At 40.2% G+C, this 18,524-nt stretch overlaps 1 protein-coding gene across 1 annotated transcript in view; it reads right to left on the reverse strand.

The window, feature by feature from the left end:
* GUCY2C (guanylate cyclase 2C) overlaps positions 1-18,524 on the reverse strand; it is a 44,054-nt gene that overhangs the window by 22,378 nt on the left and 3,152 nt on the right. The window contains exons 4-14 of the mRNA XM_065742788.1: positions 16,342-16,557; positions 13,875-13,996; positions 12,920-13,016; positions 10,716-10,827; positions 9,033-9,168; positions 7,048-7,133; positions 6,451-6,568; positions 4,386-4,467; positions 1,341-1,446; positions 759-821; positions 41-112 (exon numbers count right to left, since the gene is read on the reverse strand). Of these exons, the coding sequence (XP_065598860.1) occupies positions 41-112; positions 759-821; positions 1,341-1,446; positions 4,386-4,467; positions 6,451-6,568; positions 7,048-7,133; positions 9,033-9,168; positions 10,716-10,827; positions 12,920-13,016; positions 13,875-13,996; positions 16,342-16,557 (1,210 nt within the window). The remainder of the gene's footprint in view (positions 1-40; positions 113-758; positions 822-1,340; positions 1,447-4,385; positions 4,468-6,450; positions 6,569-7,047; positions 7,134-9,032; positions 9,169-10,715; positions 10,828-12,919; positions 13,017-13,874; positions 13,997-16,341; positions 16,558-18,524) is intronic.

Consider the following 18,524-nt stretch of genomic DNA (forward strand, 5'->3'; position numbering starts at 1 on the left):
TCCCACCCTGCTGAGTCCAGTTGCTACATACAGTAATTACCTTGTTCAGTTCTATTTTTTGCTTCTCTGTGAAATTACCATCATTGTTTTTGAGATCCTTCAGGATCACCACCTGAAGAAAAAATACCAACAGAAAGAAAGTGTAGTGATTAATTCTTCTCTTCCAAGAAATCACAGAATTGTAGGCATTGGAAGGGACCTCTAGAGATCATCTAGTTCAACCCCCTGCCAAAGCAGGCTCCCTACATGCTCGATAAATATCTCAGAAACACCTGCCTATTGCTTTGCTGTCTTGGTTAGTCAACTAAGTAAGCAATGGAGTTACGTTTCTCTAAAAAGATTTACCACATAGACAGGAACCATCTAGAACTGCTAGTGACGCAGATTTTACATCAATGTGAGCATACCTCAGTCGGGCAGAGAGAGAGCTCAACTGAGTATACACAAAATGCATGGAAATGGCCTGTACTCCACTGATACCTTAATCTCCATGGTATCAAACTGTATACATTTGACTTCTGTGCTTTCCGTTTCTACTTCTGTGCATTTGGACTAGGCCAGGGTTCACAGTGTCTAATGTTTTGTGTCCTGGCAGTAGGCAAAGTGCAAAGCACGTGGTATGGTACATTCCTTGCATGAACCCAAGACATTTTTTAAGGTCAGAGGGAGGCGGAGCTGCTTCCTGAACTCCATGGAGGAAGAACATCTCCCACAGAGCTCTCCTGAGCAAAGGAAGGAGCGCAGACTCTTTAGTTTACCTTCTTGTCATATTTGCCCTGGCGCAGTCTCTGGGCGGTGTCACGTCTCTTATCTTCATCAATCTGAGAACAAAGAAGGATCATTAACTTGCAATTATCACCTACTCCCCACTCAGGCTCAGAGAGGGAAGTGTTGCCAGTGTGTGGCACACAGAGAAGCACAGGCCACTCTCTAAGGAGTGCCACCACATGCCACAGGAGGTGTGGGGCAGCCAGACTGCTCCCACAGCTGCCATGGCCTCCACTTGCTGCTCCTGTACTTTTGGGAGTTAGAGGCATGGAAAAAGAGAAGAGTTAGAGGCACAGAGAAACCATCTGTGGTGTGGAAGAGACTGGCAATCAGCCCTCAGCCTCTTTCCCCTTCACAAAGCAAGCATAAATGTTGGAAAACTGATTCTGTGAGGGAGTGGTAGAGGGGAATAATCAGTATAGCAAGAGAGAGTTAAAAAATAAAACACAATAATGTTAACAGATCCCATTCTCACCGCAGCCATAAACCTGTGTCAGAGCAGGCTAGCATCTCAACACTGATGGACCTCAGGAGACAAAGGGATCCATCCTTGGGTGTCATGCTTCTCTTACCTTCAGACTGACATGGTTTGTTTCACTGGTTTCCAGAGGCAAGATTTTCTCAGGCGATATATGGGACCATTTCTTCCGCCGACGCTCATTATCTCTCCTGTACTTCCTGCAAAACAGGCAAACTTCAGGATATCCTCCCAGAGAACTGAAACTCGTGACAGAAGATTTGGACAGGGAAGCTTTGGGATGATGCAAGGATGGAGTGACAGGTTGACAAGGCTTGAGCACAAGCCCCATGTCTTTCATAGTCTTCTAGTTTGAGGCTACTCTTATTATCATAACTTTGGGAAAGACTAACTGCTGTCTCAGTTCCATATATACAGTAGAAGAATAGAAAAGATTTAGCAGAACAACTGCTGGGCCATTACCAGAAACTCAAGAGAGGTCAGAACAATTTAGAGTACAAAGGGCTTTATTTATTTTATATGGTTTTCTCCTCTATGTTACTGAATGTACTCTAAAGGGAGGTGCCTCAAACAACTACTAGCCAAACGAAGTCCTGGCATCAACACTGGGTGGTAAGAACAGATGTGAATACAGTGCCAGGAGAGGAGGCAACAATAGTGTTGGGATAAAGATCCCTTTTTGTGGATGCCTCTTGTATTATGTGTATTTTGTAAAAGCCATTGGAACTGGGAAAAAGAAACTGCTGTCTCTCTTGCAGAACTTCAGAGCAAACACTATCTTCTCTTATAGAAAAGCTGCAATTAGACCTGTACTCATCAATTTATCTGTTTACCCATGTAAGTACTTCCTCTGAAGAAAGAAAGAAAGAAGAAAGAAAGAAAGAAAGAAAGAAAGAAAGAAAGAAAGAAAGAAAGAAAGAAAGAAAGAAAGAAAGAAAGAAAGAAAGAAAGAAAGAAAGAAAGAAAGAAAGAAAGAAAGAAAGAAAGAAAGAAAGAAAGAAAGAAAGAAAGAAAGAAAGAAAGAAAGAAAGAAAGAAAGAAAGAAAGAAAGAAAGAAAGAAAGAAAGAAAGAAAGAAAGAAAAAGAAAACAAAAGATTTAAGAATGTCTCAGGGACAGTGTGTTGGGAATCCCAATGCATGATGACTGCTGGCAAGTGCTCCAAATGGGAGAAATAATTGTACTGACCAATAACAAAATCTTCCCTTTTCTGACTTATTTTAACTTATACATGTATAAGAAAGGGGGCATTGATAATTGTTGCAGTTCCAACTGTTGCCAGCTAGTGATTAAGGATGCATCAAAATGAACTAAAGTCTACTGAGTCTAATATTTAGTTATGTATTTTTTAGGGTTTTGCTATTTTCCTCAGCACTTAGAACTATAAAGGGAGGTGTATAGTTCTGACTATGAAGCATCCTAGAAAACTGGGAGATAAACAGGGTCTAATGAGGCATTTTCTTCATTTTCATAATTGAGTCTCTCTTATTACCTTGTTATAGGACAATCTGCTGCAGCACTTTGAGTTGAGATGGTTGCTATTATTTCTATGCTAAAAAGGTAAGTTCTCTAGAAGTAAACATGAAGAAATTATTCTAAAATATCCTCAGAAACTTCTATATTTGATCACTGGGGATATTACAATGATACACATACAGTAAGAATCTAAAAATATGAACAGAATGATTTTAGGCATCTGCAAATATGGAAGAGTACACAACCTTTATAACATGCTCAAACTGTCTCCAGACAAACTTTTGTCAGTTTTCATGACTGTATACAAACATCTTTACTTATCTGTTTATATGGTAGTGCTTATGTAGGAATAATGTAGGAGTCAGCTCCTCCATTTCTTGAGCACAACTGCCTGTGTGAGAGTTGTATATCTTCATCTTTGTGTTTTCTTCATGAAAAGCTTTAGTCCACAAGGCAGATTGGTCCACTTAAAATGAGAGAACCTGAGTAGTACTGTTTTTAATCAGGTTTTCTTAAGACCCGATTTTCTCACTTTGTCTAAAGTTCTCTGCTATGTAGCTAAGTGGGGTCCTGAGCTACTAAAAACAGATATGAAATTAAGACAAGTCCCTTAAACATGAAAGAAAACTATATAATTTGGAAATGTAGTGAAATTTCTTCCAGCAAAAGGAGAATCCATTGAATTATATTTCTGCATTTTCCATCACAATTAAGATGAACTATGTTATATTTGAGAAATTACAACAAAACTGGTGAGGGGTCTGGAGCACAAGTCTTATGAGGAGCGGCTGAGGGAGCTGGGATTGTTCAGTCTGGAGAAGAGGAGGCTCAGAGGAGACCTTACTGCACTCTACCACTTCCTGAAGGGGGGTTGTGGTGAGGAGGGGGTGGGCCTCTTCTCCCTGATAAATAACGACAGGACGAGAGGGAATGGCCACAAGTTGCGCCGGGGAAGATTTAGATTAGACCTGAGAAAACATTTCTTTTCTGAAAGAGTGGTCAGGCACTGGAATGGCCTGCCTAGGGAGGTGGTTGAGGCACCGTCCCTAGCGCTGTTCAAGAAGCGTTTAGATGAGGTGCTAAAGGACTTAATTTAGTAGTTGGGTAGAGATAGTGATAGGAGGATGGTTGGACTAGATGATCTTATAGGTCCTTTCCAACCTTATGAACTTATGAACTGTTAGAAAAGTCTGCATGTGAGCAGCTGAACTGAATCAGAGGAACTGAGAGACAGAATGGATGCACAAAAGGAAAACACTAGAACCTTATGGTGTTTTGATTCCCACAAGATAGAAAACTCTTTCTGAATTGAACTTTTATATCACCAAGAGGTCAAAGAAACATAAAGGAACCCCATGTGGGCCAATGGTTGACAGTAGAGTGGAAAAAGTCTGAATAGTGGCCTGAAACATGAGATTCTGTGTTGAGTAGGAATCTGAGCTTTTGCAGATACAGAAACTTTGAGCCTTCTTGTATTTTCTCCCTTGATTATTAACCTGATGTAAGAATGCTACAGATGCAAACGTGGCATACGCTCAACAACTCACACTGAGGGCAGCCACCCAGGTATGAAAGGAAAGGTTATGAGCTCTTCAAGGAGATGTCAAAGGTACTGCCATAGGAGGAAAATTCTAGGATAAACAGAGGGATAAAGGGAGTGGTACCTTAGGACAAGCAAAGAGATGATCAGAACCAGAATCACAATCCCGGCAAGTGTAAAGACAGCAATAGTCAGTATGTGTGGGCCTGCAGAAAGGAAAAAAATAGAAAGTAAACAACTTCATGAAAGACACTGAGCAGCAATATTCTTTTTAGGAAACCACCTTCACCCACATATGCGAGTCACGGTAGCCAAGCAGGGATATTCTTCATTCACATTCCAATTGAGAGGCTTTGCTAAAGCTCAGTGCTCCCCGGAGGTGATATGTGCCTGCTCCCTTTCAGAACAGGATGAAGCACGGCCCTGAGCAGTGCTCTTATGTCCCCACTTGAGGCATGGGCATTCGGTAGGCATAGCCAGGTGGGAGTTGAATTCAATAGCACTCTCACATCAGCTCAGGGCTTGCTAGTGTTTCTCTTCTTCTTTAGAAAGAAACTAAGATAGTCCTGGAATAAAAATAACTGTTTCTTGGTAACTGCATTCTAAAAAATGAAGCAGACAAAATAAGTTCATGAGAACAGAGGGTGTCAGCAAACCTTGGACACAATATCTGCAATGTGGGTAAGTACATGCAGTAAGTGGTTAGCCACATAGGAAAACCATGAAGAGTAAAATAATAACAAAAATAATAACAATTAATAAAAATAACATCACAAAGCAACAAGACACATGCTAGCTGACTACAAAATCAAGCAGTAACTAAGCAGGGATTTTAAGCACACTCCTGTTAAGTGTTTGCATCCAACAGGGAACTTTATTTAGGAACTCCTTTTCTCCTTGAACCCAGCTTCCTAGCTTTGATTTTGTTGTTCTGTGTATCGTATCTCCCTGCATTCGATGATCTCATGCCAACATCTGTCTTAGAGTCCCAAGTAACTGTAAATGTTAGTCTCTTCATTGAAAACTATCTGTACTACCATTTCCCTTCACCAGGGAAGGATATTGTAAGCTCCTTATAATGACATATACACGGGATTTTGCGAAGCAATTTCCTAAGAATTATCTAAAACCTCAGCTTTGCAAAGAGTGGTTTATAGCTCCGAAATCATCAGGTTGAAGTTTCCCTTGGAAACCCGGTGGAACCGCATTTTCCTGTTCCTAAGACTCTGCTACCACCTCCTGGCTGCTGGTGTTACAACATGCAGAAAGACCCCGCGTCCAGAATCACACTGGAAAAAGATTTATTTTTACGAAATGGGAAAGCAAAATAATCAAGCACCTGTGAGAGGCCGTTTTACTTTGTTTTTGTGTAGCTTGGCCATGAAGTCCAGCCTTCATTATGTACTCAATGTTAAGATACTGCGTAATAGACACAATGTTTCTGCAGTTCCCAAACATTATTCTTTGACTCTTGTGCAGCCACTTCAAACAAGGACATCTTCACGGGAATGTATTGAAGATAATGAGGTCCTCTGATAACAGCGCATGTGGGGCCTGGGAGGTGGATGAGAATGGGACTGGAGCAGCACTGTGAAGGCTGGGGCTGGACAGCATAGTGCGGAGAGCTGATGCAGGTTTGACACATGCCCTGTTTTACTTTACTGAAGAATAAAAGCATCCACCTTACTGCGAATGACATTTAATTTGCAATTGGTGCTCGTTCCACCAGCTGTCAGTTTGCATTATAACATTCCTTAATGGAGGTCAGTAGCACAGCAAACTAATGGAGACTTAAGTTACCACTGTGGCACCTTTGGACACTCAGCTCATCGGTGGGAATGACTCAGGTGAACACCAACAACCAACCCAGGGTGCACTAACCCTTGCAATCACTGACACATCAGGAATTTTTATCTTGCATGCCATACCCTAAAAAATATGCCTTCCCATTGCTAATTGCCATGTAGCAAATGGCAAGACAATACCTGGTGGCTCTGATTCTGATTATCAGGGCTCTAGTCGGCCATGCTGAATAACATAGAGGGTTAACCATTTTATCCAGGAGCCACCAAAAACTCAAAGGCAGGTGGTGGTTTTTGGGATGTTTGGGCAGAGATAGAGCTGGATATTAGGTATGAGGGCTGAGTGAACTCTCTTTGAGGAAGAGGTACACTTAATGGATATCTCACCAGTGTTTGGAATATCACTAGGCAGCCTGTGGCTCTTCCAGATGAAGTCTGGACTGGTAGAAACCACATACGTCTTGTTCTCCTGAGTGTTGAAATATGCAAGAACTCTGTACTGTGGCTGTAGGAGTAAAGAAATACAGTCAGCAGCAGTTCCTTCCTTCCTTCCTTCCTCCCTCCCTTCCTTCCTTCCTCCCTCCCTCCCTTTCTTCCTTCCTTCCTCCCTCCCTTCCTTCCATTTCCCATCTATTGCTTCTAACTACCCTTAAGAATGTACAACTCAAACTTCAACAAATTCTTGCTCTATCTATTACACTGTACTACAATGGTGTGTTCTCTTCAGCTTAGCCAAATGTTTGGCTACTATATTCTTCTTTAGACATCCCCTCTCCCTAAAAATAAATCAGACTGAACCACTGGATGACATCAATCCTGCCCATCTCCAGCACACCTCCTACAACCCCCTACCAGCTTGATCAGTATGTCTTGACATGCTACCACTTCTGTTGTGGTTATTTACACTGTTCTTATGTGATATTGCAGGATATTTTTTTCTCCTTTTGTATACAAGGCAAGCAGATGCTTCCTGGACATACATACATCACTTGCAGACTGTGTTGTGTACAGTAGGGTCAAATTGTTATCGATATCTCCAAAAGCGTCTAGAGTCACAGGACCCTGAGCACCTGTGGATACACAAAATTAGTCAGAGAGATTGTATTACCCTAGAAATAAATGTGTGGCAGGAAGAATAGGACAAATAAAAGGATTTCTGTTGCTCAGGATCTTTTTCTTCTTCATCTACATACTAGAGCACATTTTAGTTTAGCACAGCACTGCTTCTCCCTTCATAGTGCACCACATTTTCTCTACAAAACCCAGTAAAAGGTGTTGAACTATACAAAAAAGGAAACTCTTCCTCTAGCCATATAGAAGATATATACGTATGGTTTCCTCAGTATACCAAGAGTGGCAGAGTAAACTCCCATGAAGGGATCATTTTAGAGGTGAGAAGCCCATTTCCCTCTGCAGTTCAAGTCTATCAGCAAGAAAGGAAATGTAGAAGTACTTTAATTCCTCTAACTCTTTTGATAGCTATATGTTTGGCTCTAACAACATTATTTTAACCAAGCTCTTTTTCCCTTTAACCTATTGCCTCCTAATGTTAGCACGTGTGCACTTAGAAATTGCCAACAGAGCACGTTCCAAGGATTTTAGGGTGGAATCTTCTACATCTCTCAGCACTGGCTTGACTTTGTTCTTATGAGGCCAGGCACTTCAGCTAGAGTAGAGGTGTTGCCAATATCCACCACCGTTGAAAATCTCACCATCATTTTTTCCTTTCTTTTTGTTCAGGAGAGTCTCTTTGGTCAGTTTCAGATTGCTCTTTTGCTGCAGTTTCTGATTTATTTTATTTTTCCTAAAGTTCAGCATCATTATTTTTGTTTGGGAATTACCTTTTTCCTTTTCACCTTAAAAACTGGTGTTAATTTTTTCACAGTTCACCTTCTACATATCAAAATAATTGTTGTATGAACTCTCTATTCAGCCAGCACCCACACAAGGAAGAATGAAGGTGATCCAACACCTTTCACTTTTAGGACTTTTTTTCTGTGCAACTTACCTATTGCCAGCTGGCTTCTGCTCTTAACGCAGGCACTCAGGCCTACAGTGTCTTTGTAAACTAAAAACAGATTGAAACTAATTGATTAAAGCTTTGCTAAGTGGACTTCAGAGACGTTTTGAACATTAACCATGTTTCATAAGCACTCCTCTCAAGCCAAAACTAGATCCCTGGTACAAAGCTTAGGAAAGACATTGCCACAGTTTAATAACCCATAGAGAACTGAAAATGAAACCTGAATGACAATTTGTTCCTAAAGGTAAATAGACTTTGAAATCTTCCACTCTTCCAGCTCCATTTTCATTCTCCGAAGTCTGCTTACAGAGAGTTCAGCTCTTTTTCAAGAGAATGGCACCAGCTTCAGGGCCTCATCCCTGTCCTCCAACTCTGCTGCCCGGGAAGCTCTGCTCCTTTGACAGCAGTATTCTTTAAATACAACTCTGATCTTCTCAAGATATTACAGACATGTTTATCAGGTTGGGCTGCTATTATTTCTGAATTTTGAACCCAAACACAAATTTATCTCACCCAGAATCTTGTTGCAAACAAAGGATAACCAAAGATGCTTATGTAGCTCTGAGGGACATGGTTAGTGAGCATGGTGGGGATGGGCTGATGTTTATACCAGATGACCCTGGAGGCCTTCTCCACCCTTAATGATGCTATGATTCTGTAATTGTATGAAAAGGCCATGACCCAGAAAGGAATCCGCTCCTCAAACAGGCTGTTGTTAATTGCAGTGCACTGAGGTCACTCTGCACTTGGCTGCTATGTAGTGCTTTTGTTAATACAGAAGATAATGTATGTGATAAAAATGATAAAAGAGTAAAAGAAAAATTATAGAAGGAAGAAAATGCTTGGACTTTTTTTAGTATAGAAGGGACTTATCCTAAGAATATTCAAACACAAATCTTTTTCCCCTCCACTTTAGTGAACCCTGCTCAGGACCATACATTTTTACCTTCAAAAGTGATATTTCGGAATTCATTGATGAAACTGAGAGGTATCACGGGGCTTTGGGAGAAGATAAATTTCTTCAGAATATGTCCAAACAGCAAGACTGCATTATAATAGCCAACAACAAAGTCATCTTCCAGCTAGAAGAGGACAAAAAAAAAAAAAAAAAGCTATTTGAGAATTTGAGAGTTCATATTTCTGTTTTAAAGCTACAGTAACTTTGGTAATCTGTATTGGCACAATTTCCAGCATAGAAGGCCAGCATCTGAATGCTGAGTACATGGGCAATGCTACATCAGTGCTCTCTCATGAAAGTATAAAGTTGTAAACAATATGTTTTTGCTGTATTAAGAAAGGAAAGTAGGGAACAACTTTCTAAGAAGCCCATGTAAAGCATTGGCATACTGATTCTGGAGCAAACGATTCAAGAAACCCTACATTGTGAGTTCTAAGCAGGTGTGCTCAGTGGGACACTAAGCTCTTGGCTTTGGATTAGACTTTCAGTGCAGATCATGTGGTGTGGTGCCAACAAGTCTGGGCTTCCAGATGGCCACAGCTCTGGGGCAAGAAGCAGTGCCAAAATTCTCAGGTGCCTGCCACAAAGCTGGCACCCAAAAAAGGTCAAATCCAGGCTGAGGGATCTGGAAACTCAGCAAAGCCAGCCAAAAGCTGGAGAGCTAGAGCTCAAAGCCAAGAATCCTGGGAGGAACTCTCTTGTAGAGTCTGGTTCCTGGGCAGACTGTAGGAGTATCAGTGAGCAGATGCAGGGTTTACATAGTTCCAGCTTTCCAAGAAATTTAAAAAGATATATATGCATTTCCTACAGAGAAAAACAAACAACAACAACAACAAAAAACCTCACTCCTGTTGTTTGAAAATTAGAAAAACTGGAACATTTCTGGTCAGAAGCCTCAATGGTTATGATTGCCACCTGTAGTGGAATCACTAAGTCACAATCTGAAACAATGACTGAGCACCTGGTGGGAATGCAGGGCCAACCCATGGGAGCTCAGAGGCATGCAATGTACCTGATTAACCAGAAGGAGTGGAGCTAGGATCCACTCCTTCCCAAACCTCATTTAAGAGTTGGAAGTGAAGCCAACTGATTCCTGTGTATCTGGGGTCTTCTAAGGGTAAGTAACTCATTTTCTTTGTTTCTGTGACCGCTGCATTTGGGCTTGTTCTTGTTTGCTGTAGCCAAAGACTTTATGACCCCACTATTATTGCAGTATTTTCTATCCTGTTACAGCATTACATCACCATTTATACATGTCTTCAAGCAAAAGTCTTATCTATGCTCACATCCCTATTGCACCTATACATCTTTCTTCACTGATGTTCTGCAGCTATTCTGAGAACGTGAGATCATCAGCCCTTTAGAAGGGGAGTCAGAAAGCTTTGATCTACAAGTCTCCCCCCAGTTCTAAGGACACGATGCTTACAGAACAGAAGAAAAGATTGAGTTGAACTCCATGAAGTAAGAACATGATATCCTGGATGTTTGCCTTATGACACTGCATTTTTGCATCAATACAGCAGGATGAAATGTCATCCTCTCTCAATGTAAGAAAATGTTGACATAAAAGCATGATGGGGATGATTATCAATCTCTGTTCAGTTTTCATTTCCTAGTGTAGAAACATGTTTGAGCTGGATGTGATGATCAAATATAAAGCAGCATGGTTACCAGGCTGGTGTCATCAATCCTTGTGCTGAAATTGTTATTAGCTGGTGGTAGAGTCAGGATGAGTACATTCTGCATGTAACGGGCTGAGGTATTATTCCTGAAGTATGTGTTTCTGTAAAGCAAAGCAAAAAGCCTCATGAGGAGTCAGCAGCATGGGTAGCAGTAACAGAGCATTCTCCCCTCCACAGTGGAGCTGTTACTTAACGAGTTAAAACAGTAATTATATAAATAAAATTTCTTCATAGACAAAACCCTTTATGCTGTTCATTCCCTCACGCCAGCTTTTCTGCTTAACTATATTGGAAAGTAATATTGAAGAGAGATGGTAATCTGAGACACAGTGTTATTAGTAGTGTAATGGGTTTCTGTCCTATTTTCTCTTTTTTTCAAGGAAGAAATTTATATTTATTAAAATGGAGTCTCTCCCTGGAATATGCAGCTTTGGAATCTGTGTTGTTGTTTTTCACGTTGTGTGCGTTTCTGACCTCTTTAGCACTCTTTTACATGCTCCTCTAATTCTGATATTTCCTGCTAGAACTGATAACAGCAGGAGTTGCCCTGGAAACTCCTTAATAGGAGGGCATAAACAATCAGAGAGCATCCCACTGGTTTGTTTTAATTCAGTGCTCCGGGAAAATCAAAGGAAACCGTGTGAAGTTGAAAAGCATGCTAAAACAAGCAGGAGCATTTGTAGCTTTCAGGCGTCTTTGGTTTCATCATCCTGACAGGCCATCTGGAAGAACTTCCCAGACTGGCAAACACATTGATTTATGTATTACAGAGGAATTTAGCAGTTGCTATAGCTGGACTGATTAAAAACTCATTTTGTATGAACTCCCTCTTATACATTTTTTTAATCATCCTTTTATAAGTACAGCATCAAGGACTTTTAGAGACCACAAGCTCTGCTCCTCAGACAGCAGATGAGATCCCAACTCTGCAACCCTGTTCCTGCTGTAAGATTCAGAGAACAACTTTTACCTCAGATAATTTCCACATGTTTTTCATTCAGGCTTGTATTGAACTAACCAGATGGAAAGGAAGCTTCATTAGACTTCATCAGACTGGATAATTCTACAGTATCCCCCTTCCCTTAAGGGTGCTTTAACCACTGTGTGTCCTGGATGCAAGAGGACTCAGAGCTAAAGAAAATTTAAACCTGTCACTTCATATGAGGGCTGTGACGCTTGTAGAAGCATAGGATGTTACCTTCTGTTGCTTGAGTTTACACCTAACATACTATCTGTGTTTTCTTTCTGTTTTAAGATCAAAATGGTTTGAGATAAGAGGGGCATGTAGCAGATTTATGGAGGGCAGTGTATAAGATGGTCTGAGGCAGCTGGGTATACCAGAAGGGCAAATATTTCAGCAGTGAAGTCCTGGGCATAGTTTTGGTCTTGAGCAGCTAGCTTTCTTACAGACCATGAATTACCAGGGTGACAGAAACCAGTCCCAAGAGGCAGTTTGTGCATGGAGGTTTTAGCCAGATGTCACTTAAGCTTAGAGCCGGAGATCAGCTCTAGGTCCACTTATTTACTAGTTCAAAGCTCATGAAGTTATGACTGATAAGGCTAGTCGATGTCTTTCCTCAACTATAAAGATTTTGTAATCAGAAATAGGAAGAGGAAATCAAACAGCAGAATACTTAGGCTGAGTACTATGGGACTATTATATACTATAATAGTATAGCTATAGTTAAACTATAACTGTAAAGTTATTTTTATGTAGATATAAAGAAGTTGCTAATTGGAAGAAACAATTGTACCTCCCTTTTAAGTCATTAATAGGAAGTAGATGGATCCTAGAAAGATATACTGTAAGTCATGTTTACTGAGGTGCCTAGTTGGGTAGAGTGTATGAAAAGTTTACCAACTTATGTGAACAGTTCATGACCATTCCAACTATGGATTCATTCTCTCACAGCTTCCTGCCCTGAGGAGTTCACAGGGTGAAGTTAACCATCTCTGCTCTTGTCACTGCCTTAGAAAAAATTTTCATGGTCTAAATGGGATGTTGTAGGAGATGTACCTTGATTCACACACAAAATAGGTTATATAAAAGGCAAGACAAGAGGAAAGAAATAATGGAAATCATTTTTTGATAAAGCATTTCTTCAACATAACAGTTCTACACTGACTATCTCCATTATCTTTATCTTTCAGAAAAGTGCAGAGAAAGTAGGGAAAGCAAAGGTGATACTTTACTTGAAGAGATCTATCAGGATGATAACAATGTCCTTATCCACTGTCTCTGTCCCCAGGTCTTGGCCGATGTCAGCTGGAGTGCCACACATGATGATTACTACAGATGGAGCAAAAATGGAGGTAGGCTGGTGAGAAGTACAGATAAGAAAATGACATTTTCTTGCTCCCTGATGCCTGTGTGACCGGCAGTGTAGCATTGCTGGGCTAAGGCACATTACCTGTGTTATGCTGGAACCTTCTGCACAGAATATCTGAGGGATGGGGAGATCTGAGGGAAAGTCAGCTGGTAGAAAGTGCCTCTATTCCTGTTCTATCTTATGTTTGATTGCACCAGAGCACCACTGTTAGCTCATTCAAGTAAGCAGCAGCATTTCTGTTGCAGTCCAGGCTACTGAATATGAAGGTTTATAAGTCATATGGCATTCAGGTAATAGTTCTAAGTGGTTTACTTATCACTCTTGTAAATCCTTGGCCTGCTGATGCCAGGTGCTTAGTCTTAGTAGAAAATGAGGTATTACTCATCTATTTTTTTCAAGTTTAGATGGATCACTTCCAGAAGTGCCCTTTGGCAATAATGAGGCCCACTTACATATCAGAGCTGCAAAGACAGAAATGGTAGAGAAATAAACATTCTTGTGATGTCCAGAGACTTGATTAGGAGGAGTTGTGATTTCTGGAAAGACTCAGAAGTCTTTCACAACTCAAAGTGTGAGTATGTAGGAGGATAACATATCAAGATGGGAGAATTCATCCTGGAAGGCCTCTGGAACCGGGATATTCCTCCTTATTTGATGGAGAAAAGGGAAGGAATCTGAGAACTTTGTGACACCTTATATTTGCATCCATGTGGAATGATATCTGTGTGCTTCACTGTGGAAAGACCACTCCTAAAATGTAACTAAGAGGATAGTTTTATGTTCTGCAGGGGAGAGTACACCCTCAGTTCCCACCTTACCATTGCTTTTCCGGTTGGGATTTTTCACAAGTTTTCTAAACTGATCTTGTGTCCTCACAGTGTCCTTGAACTTCAGTTTTTCAGAGAACTGTGTGACTCCAGCATCTATTGCATTCATGTACCTGGCAGAAGGGAGGGAGCACAGGTATCATCAAAAAATGGCAACTCCTCACAGTTGCATTGTTCCATTTCTCCTAAATAAATCAAAATGCTTGGTGAACTGTCTACAGTACATGAGTATTTGAAAGGTGGAATTGAGCTTTTTTTTTTTCCTGTACCAGTAACAGAGAAAAACACAGCATGAAGGAATTAGAACTGTTGAAAAGTCTTCCAGGGGTATTTGATTCTGGTCATAAAAGGGTGGGCTTTGAGAAAATTGTTAATGCTTTATTACATTATTATAAAGAAAAAAAAATCAGGATTGTGGGGGAAATTAGAGCAAGTGAGACTAATGGGAAACAGCCAGGAAGCTCTGCTATAGGAAGACCCACTTGTAACCCTAGAAGGTGTATCTGAAGATTCAAAGAAGTAAATGAGAGCTGCAGAAAGACCTCAGATTTAAAAAATACACTTACCCTGGTAGGGTAAGGGAAGGAAGGAGCAAGAAGAGTTATACTGAGTCAGTGAAAAAGTGAGAATGGTAAGAAACAACCAAGTAAAAAGCCAGCTAAAAGATTAAACAAAAACAACCAACACCTAAATTTTCTTCTTGCCTTAACCTATTGAGCAAGTAAAGTTAATGCAGAGGGAAAAGGTTTTCCTTTGCTTTCAGGATTTTGACTTAGCAACACTGAGATCCCTGTCCTATAAGCTACTAAGCGTCTTTTGCTCCCCATTGTTCTCAGGAATTGAGTTGTTAATGATTAACTTACAGGACCATATGCATAGTTGGAGACATAGCTTGCTCTTGCTGTCACTATCAGCAATCATGTGCTTTTACACGTACATGGGGAAAACAATTGTCCCATGTATTATAATATATGCGTTAGCAAAAATTGATTTTTAAATTAGACAAAAAATTAAGACAACAGTTTCATTAAAACAGAATGAGGTGCATTTTACAGCTACGTTAGGATGAATAATGACAATCAAATGGGAAGATACAGAAAATTAATGTTTTTTTCTTAATTCAACATTAAAGAAAAGGAGCTTTAGTATTTCAGAAGTTATAATTTTCTGAAGCTAATAGATTGCTTAAAATTCTGTGACTTCCTCGGGATATGAATTGGAAATATAAATAACAGCTATTTTCTATGAATTCTTGTCTGAATTTGAGCTATCTGAGTGATGGAACACTTCCCCTATGAGGACAGGCTGAGAGAGCTGGGGCTGTTCAGCCTGGAGAAGGCTCTGGGGAGACCTGAGAGCCCCTTTTTAGTGTCTAAAGGAGGCTGAAAGAAAGGACACACCCTGCTAAAGAGTCTGTTGTAATAGAATAATGGTTTCAGACTAGAAGAGGGGTGATTCAGATTGGATATAAGAAAGGGTTTTTATGGTAAGCATAGTAAGGCACTGGGCATAGGCAGCCCAGAGAGGCTGTGGATGCCCCATCCCTGGAGATATCCAAGGTCAGGCTGGAGGGGCTCTGAGCACCTGATGGAGCTGTAGGTGTCCCTGTTCATTGTGGAGGGGCTGGACTGGATGGCCTTTAAAGGTCCTTTCCAATTCAAATGTTTCTATGATTCCACATCTATATAATTTATGTAGGAGAAGCAAAAAAAACTAAGTATAACATAGTTGATGTTTTGTTTTTTAAATTAAACAGTATTTTGGAAAAAAAATAATTCAAAAGAGAACAGAGGCATTCACATGAATTGAAAATCAAGTGTCAGAATAGGTAGAGTAAGTTAAAGTGTCAGTATATGAAAGCATCTACTTGAATATAAAATAGTACTTGATATCTGGAGAGTGGAAAATCCAGCATTTTCAATAAATATCATGGGCTGATGCTTCAGGTCACAATGTAAACACTGTTGTCTTTTCTTCAAAACTGGTGAAATCATAGCTTCTACTCTGCAAACGCTGGGAGTCATGCTGATCAGAAAAAGATCCAGTTTGAGCTTTGAAGTGTTTTGGACTAATAATTATGCTCTCAGATTGAATTAATTAATGTGTAGGGCTTGATAAGACCTCTGACCTTAAAAGGCATTTATGGAGACTGTGATGGAGGATACTCTTGTCACAGTATTTACATCAAGAACAAAGTAAATGGGTATTTGCTGCAGGAACTATTTCTGTGCTATGCTGTCCATAGGAAGAGAAAAGGATTGAGAACACTTAAATGTAGACAGTGTGATATTCAGATATGCAGTACAGCTGAGGAGTATAATTCTTCTTTCTCTCACTCCTTCGATAGCAGCAAGGCATCTCCCAAAGTGCAGGGCACATAGGACAGCCTATGAACCATGCCTGGGGATGGAGAGATGGAGCTTATTAGGTAAGTAGGTGGGACAGAAGAGGATCTTACCAGAGGCATTGCTCTGAGTTTTCATTCTTCTTGTAAATGTAGACAGATTCCCAGGTAGTAGTTTTGAATGGTTGCTGGATTTCATTCCAAAAATAATAGAAGAAGTCATTCACTTTCCTGGCAGGGGTCAGAAGGCGAGTTAGGTTTTCTTTATAGTCGCAGGACAGTCCAAAACTCCCTACAGAGATCAGAGGCAGGCTCAGTATTGTTTCAATTCTGAGGGAAGAGACAAGAGGATATGTCTGAATGGGTTGCTGTAGCACCAAATCTTCTTCCATGTGATTTCTATCCCTCTCCTTGTGTCCTGCTTTGGTTTAACCTGAAACAGAAGGCTTCTAATGAACACAAGCAAATTTCAAAGTATTGCTGCTGCAGAGACAGTTTCTGAGTGGATCTGGGTGTCTTCTCTCACTGGCATAAATTCCCTGTGCAGCACAGACATTCCTTGTCCAGCCTATTGGGTTATCAGGCACCATTTCTGCCTAAGGGTGCTCATTCTATCGTTCTGCTGCTGGGCCATCATCAATGACAAGATGCTGTTGTCTGTCTCAGGAGCTGGTTTGTAAGCTGTTTGTTTACAATCTACCTAACAGCTAGGACGTGATGGCATCTTTGTGGCATGTTCTAGGGGACAGGCTGAAAAAACAAACTGCAAAAAGGGGACATAGGAGTTACTTCAAGGATAGCACCTCATTATTGTGTCATCCTATTGATACGATAAACTACACCCTTCCAACAGTTCTTCTACTTTTTTGTTTTTTCCAACCTACATGTGGCAATCTTTGGAGCCTGCAGTTGCACCTGTAGGCAGGTCACAAAATGTGTTTACAAGTTGAGCTGCATGCTGAGGACATCTGCCAAGCCTGCTGGGCTTCTTTAATATTGTGATGGCAGTTTTGGATGAACAAAGGGATTTGGTCTCTTTACAATGAGTGCTGGATGATTTTTTTTTGCCCACCAATATGATTTTTAATGTGGTATGTATTTTATCTCATTATTGCAATTGTGCTGGAGGGTGAGGGTTTTGTAGCCATCAAAACCATTTACAAGTCAAAGGAAAAGTCTTTCAGTTTAACTATATTTTAGGAGGTGAGCAACATCAGTCAGAGATAAAATAATGATGTGCTCTGCCAGCAGCAAATTTGTAAAGCAATGATATCTTTTGTCTAAAAGTTGGATAAAACTATTTCCCTGGATGCTGCAAATTATCAGATTACACTAAAAGTATTTTCATCCCCTTATTGTGAAGCATTTTTTGTTTGTATGGGTTTTTTTTTTAATGGCAGGAAATCTTGCCTACAAAAAAAAAAAAGTAAAACATGCTCATCAGCATTGTTAGCATTATTATGACAAAAAGGTTATTTTCCAGGTAAGTGCCACTTCACAAACTATAGGTTTTAAAGCTGTCACAACAGAAACAGGTATAGATGATGTAATGTCAGGGAGAGCGTTTCATTAATGAAATGGACCTTTTTCTCTCTGACTTAAGGTGCTGTAAAGTAAATCACTTGTTCTGATTTGTAAATCTGTTGCACCACAGGCAAATACAGCTGCCTAATAATGTTCTTTGCATAAACTTCTGCTACTCAGTCTTTTTTAGAGTATAATGCTGTAGTTGTACTGGAGTCTGAGAAATAGACTTTGGCATCATTCTGGGCAGCTCTATATCCAGCAGACAGAAAAACAAAGGAAGTTAGGAGTCACAGTGAATAAAATAGGGCACACTGCACAATATTTTGTTGTGGTCTTGTACATAAGAATTTAGTTTTTCTTTTATTAATCGCATTCTTTCACTGGGAATATTGGGCTAACTTCTGGTCATCCCATCCAAAGAACAGTATAGAGCTGATAAAGCTTGAAGTAAAAGTACCCCAGTCTTTTCTGTATGTCTCAGTGAAACAGCAAGGCTACCAAAGTTTAAAGCAGGGAGAATTATTCACATGGGTAACAATATTGATTTGTACATCACGACTGATGTGGTGTTTTGTTTTTTTTTTTAATGAATTATGCTAAAGCTACACAGATTTAGCTCATGTTTTTTCTAATATCTGAGAATGAATGTATTAACGTACAATACAGTACAGAATTACAGAGACTTATGTATAGTACTCTAGTAGAGAGACTGGTTCTTCAGAAATGCTTTCACAAGTAGAAGAGTTAGGATGAAATTGGCTGTTCTCTGT

The sequence above is a fragment of the Cyrtonyx montezumae genome, unplaced genomic scaffold, assembly GCF_038088225.1.
Source record: "Cyrtonyx montezumae isolate F1298 unplaced genomic scaffold, pur_monq_1.0 scaffold_3, whole genome shotgun sequence".
NCBI classification, from domain to species: Eukaryota; Metazoa; Chordata; class Aves; order Galliformes; family Odontophoridae; genus Cyrtonyx; species Cyrtonyx montezumae.